This window comes from Oryzias melastigma, linkage group LG4 (genome assembly GCF_002922805.2).
Source record: "Oryzias melastigma strain HK-1 linkage group LG4, ASM292280v2, whole genome shotgun sequence".
NCBI classification, from domain to species: Eukaryota; Metazoa; Chordata; class Actinopteri; order Beloniformes; family Adrianichthyidae; genus Oryzias; species Oryzias melastigma.
Window position 1 is genome coordinate 17831261 of NC_050515.1, and position 10162 is coordinate 17841422.

The 10162-nt window shown below is 36.6% G+C and overlaps 1 protein-coding gene across 1 annotated transcript; it reads left to right on the forward strand.

Moving 5' to 3' along the window:
* Positions 1-1741: 1741 nt before the first annotated feature.
* Positions 1742-6140, forward strand: LOC112150929 (E3 ubiquitin-protein ligase RNF14). Its single transcript, XM_024279466.2, has 7 exons — positions 1742-2417; positions 2594-2724; positions 2808-3665; positions 3788-3866; positions 3949-4152; positions 5016-5185; positions 5277-6140. The coding sequence occupies exons 1-7, from the start codon at positions 2261-2263 to the stop codon at positions 5343-5345; spliced, it is 1668 nt and encodes a 555-aa protein (XP_024135234.1). The 5' UTR covers positions 1742-2260; the 3' UTR covers positions 5346-6140.
* The last annotated feature ends 4022 nt before the right edge of the window (positions 6141-10162 follow it).

Consider the following 10162-nt stretch of genomic DNA (forward strand, 5'->3'; position numbering starts at 1 on the left):
TTTTTCATTGTGATTTTATTTCTGAAAATTTGGGGGTAATTCCGAACTCAAATAGCTTCTGTATTCATCATAAGATGCCAGCAGCTGAAAATCAGCCTGAAGACTGTCATTTTGATTAGTTTTAGCAGATGCAAGGATTTACCTTTATAAAAATAAATTGAACTTTTGTTTTCTGGGCCTTGGGACAAATTTTTGACTGCTAAATATAATTGAAACTGTGTGATAGCCACATAGAGACCCTAGTTACAGATAATAAAATGAATCCTCCACCTTAGATAGGATGTTGGGGATTTTTATGAAGAGGAAAATAAGTGTATATATTTGATAAACATAATAAGATATCTTAACTCCAACTAAGTGCAATAACACATTCTCTTCCTGTCTTAAAATTTTATTATATTTTCAGCATGTTATCTTATCTTTTGATGCATCCATCCATTCTTTTAGATTTACCTATTAATTTTTAATAAAATAAATTCTCAAAATAACTGTGAATTATCAAGGCATTGTGTCAAAACCGTGTGCTTCCTATAAGTTAAAAGTGGGATGGACATACATAAGTCAGGAAGTCAAACACAAAGATTTACCACACCTTTTTAAGCAATGTCACCATTATTGAAAGTGTTAAATGAATGTAACGCTGCTATATCTAAAACTAAAAGTAATTTTTTGGACTTTTGTTGGAGTTTTTCCTGAGTAAGTATGTTGGATAAATAAGGTTCTGAAACACGGTAAATACCACTATTTAAGATAAGATATAGCATTTCAAGTTACACTAGTTGTCATTTATTGCTATGATCTCTTTACATGGAAGTCTGTGTTAAACCTTGACCCAGTTTTCTTGGGAGTGAACCATATAGTTTAAAGGCCCAGTTCAATAAAAAAGAACTGTTCATGTTCTTGTTGGATTCTTCTCATGATAGAGGACATGCTGTATATAAAAGAATGTAAGATTAAAGCTGTTTCTGGATATCTCTTTATTCAAATAGTGGTGGTTCAGGAGCAGATAAAAACCCGTTGTTAGAAAAAACTTAGTTGTGACACAGCAACTGAAATAGGCGAGTCAGCTCCGCTCCATTCTGATAACTATGCAAATCTTTGTTTTCCTTGTCCGAGCTGCCATCTGGCTCAAAGCTTTACGGCTGGATATCTCTGATATTATTCGCCATGCTTTTTGTACCACTAATGTTAGCTTGGGGTTGGAAGAATTAACAGTATAAGAAAACTGGAAGCTGGCTGAAGAAAATGAAAGCCATTGATTGTATAAAGAGAACTGGACAGTTGATGTGACATCATATTTAAAACGTCTTACCTCCAGCTCAAGCGAAATTAAACCAATTCAATCGCCATTTTTCCGCAATATGGGGAACTGCCATTTGGAACTAGTTGTCAGTCTGAGTCACGCTTCTAGGGAATCTACTGTAGCCAATCATGAGTGACCTTTAAAGTCCACAACCCTTGCACTGAAAGTGGGCTCAGGAGTATCTATAAATCAAATGTTTAACATGGGGGCCAGTGGGCACCACATGCTTTACTGAGGCCTCTGATTGGTCAGTTTATAACTTCAAATAAAAACAATTAAACTAACTAAAGAAAATTAGGATTATCAAGATGTTAAAAAAAACGTATAAGAGCAAGAATGGTTATTCTGACAAAGAGATGAACTGAGAAAAAGCCAGCAGGTACTTCCTGTTTGGAACGTGACAGGGGAGGTGTCACTCTGTCCAGTTCTCCCATGCAGTCAATGGTGGAATGATGGGATATCAGCAGAGGCTTACTTCTGTGCCACAACATAATTACTATTATTTTATTTTTATTATTTTTTGGCTAAAACGGCATAATCATAATAAACAGAAATCTGGGAACAATTTTGCTATAGATCCAATATGGAGGGAGGGGGACTTTAAAGGCATTTTAAATCAGATTAATGAAAGTAATAATAAAATTGGAAATATTTGATCAGCTGATTTTAATAAAGTCGAGCATCTTTACATTCACCCGACCAGCGTGTCCGCTGACTCTATCCCCGGGGATTGCTCTCCAACCTCCGTGTTTGCATCATCCTGCAGTCTGCGTTGCTATAAAAGAGTCAACAGAGGGACGGGCAACAACCGACCAGGAACTAGTACCTGCGGAGGAATCACGGGCACTTCTACTGTAGTTTTAGAGAAAACGAACCATTCGAGAAGCTTTAGAAAGACACTTTTTGAGACGAAAAAGAATTCTAGAACTCTCGCTTTTGAGTCTGTCGTTTGGTGACATGAACACGGATTTGGAGGAGCAGGAAGATGAACTGATCGCCCTGCAAAGTATCTATTATGAATCGGAGGAGTTCGTCCGGAAGGAGTCGAAGTCTGCCGGAGAAATCCGAGTGTCCGTGGAGCTTCCAGCCGATTTTACCGTCGTTCTTAAACACGGTAAATATCATAGTTTTAGAGAAAGTAACTATAATTAGCCATTTTAATCCAATACATGAGTATAATTGGCTATTATTCGTTATTATTTTAACTTTTTAATCTCTAAATTACACACAACCATAACTTAATGCCACTGTACACTATATTTGAAAATATTTTCACTATTTTTTTTTAAGATGGAACTCTGAGAAAATATCAAATATCCTTCCTGCCACCTCTGCTTCTGACCTTTGAACTTCCTGAAGATTACCCATCCTCCTCCCCTCCCTCCTTCACCCTCACCTGCAGCTGGTTGACTCGCACACAGGTAGAAACAGACACACTTGAATTTAATTCATTTGTATTTTCCCGTTAAGTAAAAAGAACATATATCTGTTTTGTCTCATTTAGCTTGATTCCTTGAGTGTCCAGCTAGTTGATCTCTACCAGGCCACAGGGGGCGCTGTGGTGCTGTTCTCCTGGATTCAGTTTCTAAAAGAGGATGCCCTGAAGTTTCTGGACATCCACAGCGTATTTGAGGTTCCTTCTGATGAAGACAGTTCTCTGTGTAACAAAAGCAAACAAGAAGCAGAGGTTTCCGAATCAAAGATTGATTCTGATACTTTGGATTTAGGATCCACAACTAACCAACAACAAAATGGATCAGATCTTTGCGGGTCAGACTTGTTTGAAGCATCTGGTGATAGTCAACAGAACCCTTCAATTTCACAGGGGAGCAACCCAGACTCTCAGGGAGCTTCATCACTGGGTTCTGACAAGAATGACAAAAACTATTTAACATCTGACCCAATATCTGAACCTGAGTTGCTGTCCGACCCAAATCCAGATAAAGTCCCAGAAGATGTGCTGAATGAGGGGAAAGCTTCAGGCTTGGCGGTGCCTTCCTTAAGCTCCTCAGAGCAACAAGCTCCAACTCAACAAGAGCAGCACATTCCAGCCACAGATTCTCCAGCAAACAAACCCCAACTTTATGCCAATCTGTCTTTGACTTCATCTCAAATCCTGCTGTCCCAGATTTTGATCCATAATGCATCACAGAAACGGAAAGTGTTCGGCACCACAGTGTTTGATTGCGGCATTTGTTTTTCGGCTTGGTTGGGGTCGGAATGTGTGCAGCTGCATGGATGTGGCCATGTTTTCTGCCAGGCGTGTCTCAGGGAATTCTGTAAGGTCCAAATAACTGAGGGGAACATCCAGGGAGTCACCTGTCCACAGGCTGGCTGCCCTGCAACCCCAACACCTGCTCAGGTACAGTCAGATTCCACATGTACATGTAAATTTCTTAAAAAAAAACAGTTCATACTTAAGGCTAAAATTATTGTATTTTAATCCAATAATATAAAAAAAGCACTCTGGTATTTTCTTAATAGGTGAAGACTCTGGTAGGGGAGGAGCTCTTCAATCATTATGATCGCCTCCTCCTGCAGTTTACTCTGGACAGGATGCCCGGTACGCTTCTTTAGCTTTTAAAACCTTCAATAACTTCATCCCCTTTCATACGCGCATTTTTGTTTGGATTTCTACTCCTCAGATTTGATCTACTGTCCTCGACCTTCGTGTAGTTCCGCCATCCTTCTGGAAAATTCCAGCACTGTAGCATTGTGCCCTGGGTGCCACTTCGCTTTCTGCGTCACCTGCAAAAAGACCTACCATGGAGCAAGCAAGTGCTACGAGGAGAAAGTAATTCAAAAAGAACAGATTGCAACACCAGAACTGAGCCTGCCAGAGTCTGAAGGTACACAACAATAACAACTATGTTTGACAGTTTGGAGTTTTTCCCCTTAAAAAATAATTTTGTATTTTATTTTTTTCTTCTTAGGTAATATTAGAACAAAAGAAATTGCATCGTTTTACCAAGTGCCAGACAAATATCTACAAAATAAGGGATGCAACAATTCATTTTACACTTGATTTGGTTCAAACCTTGAAGTTTTATTTCAGTTCGATATATGATGTGTATCACAAAAAACAAACAAAAAAACCAAACCTAAAACCTGAGAAAAAAAACAAAACATTTTTTTAATTTGATAAGAAAAAAACTTTTATTTAACTTATACTGAGCCTGATGTAATATAATTAAACAATATTAAATAAATAAAATTTAGCACATCAAATGTCCACTTTCAATGTAAACAAGCAAATGTATTTAGTTGGGATGTAAACACTCTATTTTCCCTCAATGCGGTTCAGTTATAACCCAGGAAATTGTGGCATCCCCACTAAACATGTTCCCCCTTTACTCCACATTTTAATTTATCCAAAATAAAAGAATCTCTAAATGAATTTACTCATAAATCTGGTCATTTTTTTAATTTATAAAATCGTTAAAAAATTATAATTGGAAGCACAATTCGGTGCAATTAAAAGACTAAGTTATTGACATTTTGACTATTTAAGAAAAGCTCTCAGAAATTCTTAAATTGTTAAATAAAAATAAAAAATAAAAAAACCCACTATTTTACAAAAAGGGCAGAAGGGTGCCAAAATATTAATATTTCACATTTACAACCACGAAAGCTCATGATTTTTATTGACCAATTTTAAATTACAACTGTGATGGATTTCATATAGTGGTTTATATTGCTATGTGTGTCACAGAAGGGGCGAAGGCTCTTTTGGAGGACTATCATTCCGGCAGCAAAGAGAGACGACGTCTCCTGGAGAAAAGATATGGATATGCTTCGTGGGTCATGTTGGAAGAAACTGTAAATGAGAAGTGGAAGAATTGCAACACCCAACCATGTCCTCACTGCTACTGTGCAATAGAGGTGCTTCATTACATGAAAACAATCGCTATGATTATTTTACTTTTTAAATCCGTATTTGATTTTTACTGTGCCATTTGCTTTTATGTTGCAGAAAAACGGAGGATGCCCCCACATGTTGTGCACTCAGTGCAATCATTCTTTTATCTGGCGTCGAATCTGATATTTACGACTATCAGACTTGCTACAGTGATAAGGAGAGGTTTGGGGTTTATCAGCAATTGCTGATTCATCATAAAATATATTTTTTAACAAATTGCACACATTGTAACTAATTTGAACAAATTGCTTACATTGTAACTAAAAATAAAAAAATAGCCAGGACAGAATTCTAAATCAATGCACAATTTAAAAAGATAATCACATACTAGTAGAAAAATTCCCTGCAATACCATGTCTCCAACAGTAGATGGCAGCAAATATAAACTTCTTGCATAGTAAAATCTAATAAGTGAAGGAAAAAAATCTGTCTAAAAAATCAGATTGCCTTTTTATTAGATGTCCTTTCAATTGACTCGATGAAAGAAATCAAAGATAACATTTTCTTGATTTATACTTTGCATGATATGCTTACAAAAAATTTGAGGGAAATGTAATTCCTACATTTTTGCACTTAACATGTACTGGGAAAGTGTTTTCCGTCTACTCACAGACTGACTTCCTGTTTTGGAAAGATACTCCTTCCTTTCTCCACCATTTGGTCAGAAGAGTGGAACAGAGGTCTCTGCTGCACAGTCCCAGGAGACACGGCTGAGACATGATCGGAAGCCTACAGCTGTCACGTGAAGCCGGAGTGCTTGTGTCCCTGTGTCTCTTCCAGGAAAACTCCAGTTTCCACACAGGGGTCGTGGCTTCTTTTAAAAACGTCCAAAGAACTTTTAGCTTACTGACCTGCCGGGGTCTGGAGAGAGCTTATATTTATGTTCTTTCAAATAAAGAAAAACACAAAATACTGTAACATAGATTGCTAACAATTTTAAAGCTGTAGTTCCACTATTTGGTGGTTCATTTTAACCGTCAAATCAAACTCCTTTAAGCTAAGTGTTAAAGAAGGGTGACATCAGGATACTTTTTTATAATCTTTAGTATGACCAACCATGAATTTGAACCTAAAACTTCTCAGTTTCATGTGGTCTAGTGGTAGATCACATGAACTTTACAACTTTACCTTAGTTTCAGGTATGAAAGTAACCGCTGAGCTGGTGTTTTTTGTAATGTATGCAAGAGAACACCAAGTCACAAAATAACATTTTAATCTTGGAATTACAAGGAGCTTTTCTTTTATCTGTATTTTTATTTTTTTGTGGTGATGTTATTTTAGCAGCTGTAACTGCATTTTGGATGTAATCAATTATACATAGATGGGATGTCTTATTTATGTAATAACTGGAAGCCATGTTGGACAACTTTATTGAAGGCATCACTTCTTCATGCTTTAAAAGCTCAAATAGAGGTTTGGGAAAGTTTCCTTCCTTCAAAAACAGGAACTGTAGTCAAAACTGTTCTGCTTGGAATCTTAAAATGTCCTTTAATCTTCTGTGGGACTTCCCAGTTGCACATCCACATCCTCTTTTCTCCTTTCAGCCAGAAGCTGTGTGGTAGAAATACATGCATCCCTCAACAAAATTAGCCAGCATCAGTTTACGGGTCACATAGACACATAGAGGTCACATAGAGTATTCTAGAATTTCTAATTAGGAAAGCATAAATGGGAATTTTAGAGATTAGGTGAGTTAAAATCTGCTGACCATTGAGAGATGCAGCTACTTCTTAGTCACAGTCACTCAATCACTCAGGGTCTCCTGGGTCAGATAGATGTGGACATTTTCATCCTGGACTAGATTCTCCCATCAGAACAGGCATGAACCGCCATATGTTGGTATTTAATTACAGTAAATGATCCTTTCAAAGAGAAATGATTTCTAGATATACTTAGATTTATTGATTGAAATCGTACTCTAAAGTAGAATGTTAGAAAATGAAAGCTATGTTTCTTGTTATTGTCAAAATGTGTGACAGCATTTTGTAAAACCTTGATTTTTTTTTCACCAAAAAATAGTTAAAATGTCTATACCATGCATTTCTTAAGTATTTCAGAGTTAACTATATCCAAATATATGAAAATATGTTACCTTTGGCACAATAAAGAACACATTATTTATGAAATAGGAATTATTTTCTTGAGGTTTTTTTTCCAACCCAGAAACAAGACGTCTCGATCTCTGAGACACTGCCTTTCGCTGCTTGTAGGTACCGCCCATTTCATGACGTTATCCTAGAGCCGGCCTCTGCATCGTGTCTGTGTTTCGTTCACAAAAACAAACAACATCCAAACATTTGCAAAGATGGATGTGCATACATCTACCTTTAGTAGCCCCGGCCATCACTACACCGGGACAATGGCTGGGGCTAGCAGCTGAGCGGCCAAGGTAAAAGGCAAAGTAAGCTACTTATCTCCGCTAAATGAGCGGTGAAGTTAGCAGCTCATCACCGCTAGCCGAACAACAAAGTTAGTGGCTGATTGGTAAAGATGGTGGCTGACAACTGCTAGCTGAGCTGCGAAGTTAGCAGCTGAGCAGTTAAGGGCAAGTTAGTGGCTGATCATTGTTAGCTTTGCAGAGAAATTGTGTGTTTATGTTAGTCTGGGGGGCAATTCTGGCAGCACAGACTTTTTATGAAAGGGGCTGTTCTCAATTTGTGACATCAGCTTGAGAAAACTCGCTTGTTTTCATGGGTTGGAAGGGGCTGGTGCTCAGACTGCAGGTTTTTAGAGGAATACTAAGCTACGCGTGAATGGATCAAAATACCGCTTAGGGGTTGCAAATAGTGAGGAAAATTAAAATACACCTAAAAGCTCAAAAACTTGATTTTGCATGTTATAGAGTAGACCCTCTAAGTTATTAATAATGACTACACTCTAGAAAGCAATAGTAATGACTCCAAATTCTAAGAGTCATAATAATGAAGCAGAATACTGGAAAATGTAAAGACGATGACTTTATCAGTTGTAGGGGATGCATTTTGTTAGTACTAACCAGGTAAAAGTAATATAAAAACAAGCCTCATCCTCTCATCATCTAAAATAACCAAAACCAGGAAGTACCAAATGTTGTAGTTCTTCAAAAGACCACTAGAAGCTGCTTTCAGAATATGTTTAAATGTGCAAATTTACACCAATAAGAAAGGTATTTTTTGTTTGATTCGATAATTTTATTTAATGTTTACCATCATATTTATTAGCCTTTAAAAGGTTTGATTTGTTGATTCAGAGTGAGCTTTACTTTGCCCCACCCAAATGTTAATGGTGTTGATTTGGGTGGAGCCAATTCAATCATCATACCCATCCCACTTCAAGATTCATTTTTGTTGTACAAAGTCTTAGGATGATGTCACAGATAATCTGTTTAGTAAAAATATGTGTATGATTAAGAATAATGGGGGAAATCTAGTAATATGAAGAGGCTATGAAAAACATCTAATACCAATAACAGCATCAGCTAGGAACGCTTATTTCCCCTGGAAGCAGGATAAACTCATCTGTGAAGAACAGATGAGATATTTCTTCATAGTAATAATCATCAAGACAGCTCCTTTATTTTCATCTGCATGTTTATTCATCTATCAGAAAACACACACGCATCCTCAGAAATGAGTTGTCCTGGCATCCATTCAGTCAGTGGTGTATTAGCAACATTGTTCAGAGGCACTGAAAGTGTGCTGAGGTTTTCACAGAGTTCACTGGAGTTTATCCCGTCCTGCAGCACTGCTGGCAGGTTCAGGGCCCCTGACAGTAAAATAAGTGGAACATCTTCTACCGCATCAGGGAACATGAACCAGTCTGTAGATCAGGATACATGGGCTAAAATATGAGGCAAGAAACTGTCAGCTTTCTTTATATTCTGCTTCTAAAAAGCTATGAACTACTCTAAAATGTGCTAGCAAGCACGCAAAACAATTATTATCCTAAGTAAGCATATTGCAACATTGCCATGCTTAATATTTTTAAAATTAATAGTTGCTCTTGTAGCATAACACTGAAAACATACAGCAATGGTCTTCAATTTTTAGAGTTTAAACATGATTCTTATTTTTTTTCAAAGTTGCTTTCAGGGCTACTTATTTCTTTAGGTTGACAATATTACATTATTAATATGAGAGGAATGGTCTCTAAAACCTTAAATAAGCTGCTTAAAATGCTAAATACCCTTAAATCCTCTTGAATTAAACATATAGAGTACTAAGAAAAACAGAAAAAAAAGATAAATATGTTTGTATGTACGTTCAAAGTGCATGAAAAATGTGGAAATCTGACTAAATCACCTAAGGTTTAGCTTGTTTTCAAATCAAACCAGAAACCCAGGTAATTTTTAATAATGATCAGTTAGTCCTGCATGAAATTTCTCTGGTAAAAAAACAAATCGTCCAAGTAAGTACTTCAGTTTCTATTGTATTGTACTTTAATGCAGAACCAGCATAGTGAGAGTGCAAATTATAAAGTGTACACATCTAAGCATTGACTAATATTTGTAAAAAAAAAAAATCTGAAAAATCTGATTATAATTTACTGAACCATAATTGGAAACTATAAAAGAAACATAGTGCAGCTTATTTAGCTAAAGTAAATTCTTACTTTAAAAAATATATATATATTGCACAATTCCTTTTTATTACAAAAGTAGCTGCTTGATTATATTGTACATCTGAGCTGAAGCTCTACCTCAAAAGAATGTACTTATGTACGGCAAGCCATAAAGCCCAAAAGTCACCAATAGTTTCTTAAAAAACATTGAATAACATTTCCTAATTTAAATCTGATCACAATAAATACACATTTGAAAATGCAAGGAAAAAGGACCCCTGCTTAGTTTTAAATTTCATTTTTTTAAGGACAGATTTTTAATAATCCATCACTGCTACTACCGCTTTATGGAGAAACATAAAGCTGTCTGAGATCGATAAGGTCAAAGCGGAGGTATTCAC

Bases quoted from the DNA above. Each gene is read 5' to 3' on its own strand.
- LOC112150929 (XM_024279466.2), top strand. From the start codon at position 2,261: ATGAACACGGATTTGGAGGAGCAGGAAGATGAACTGATCGCCCTGCAA. The intron at 2,725-2,807 runs GTAGAAACAGAC...TGTCTCATTTAG, and splicing joins GCTGGTTGACTCGCACACAG to CTTGATTCCTTGAGTGTCCA. The intron at 3,666-3,787 runs GTACAGTCAGAT...TTTTCTTAATAG, and splicing joins CAACCCCAACACCTGCTCAG to GTGAAGACTCTGGTAGGGGA.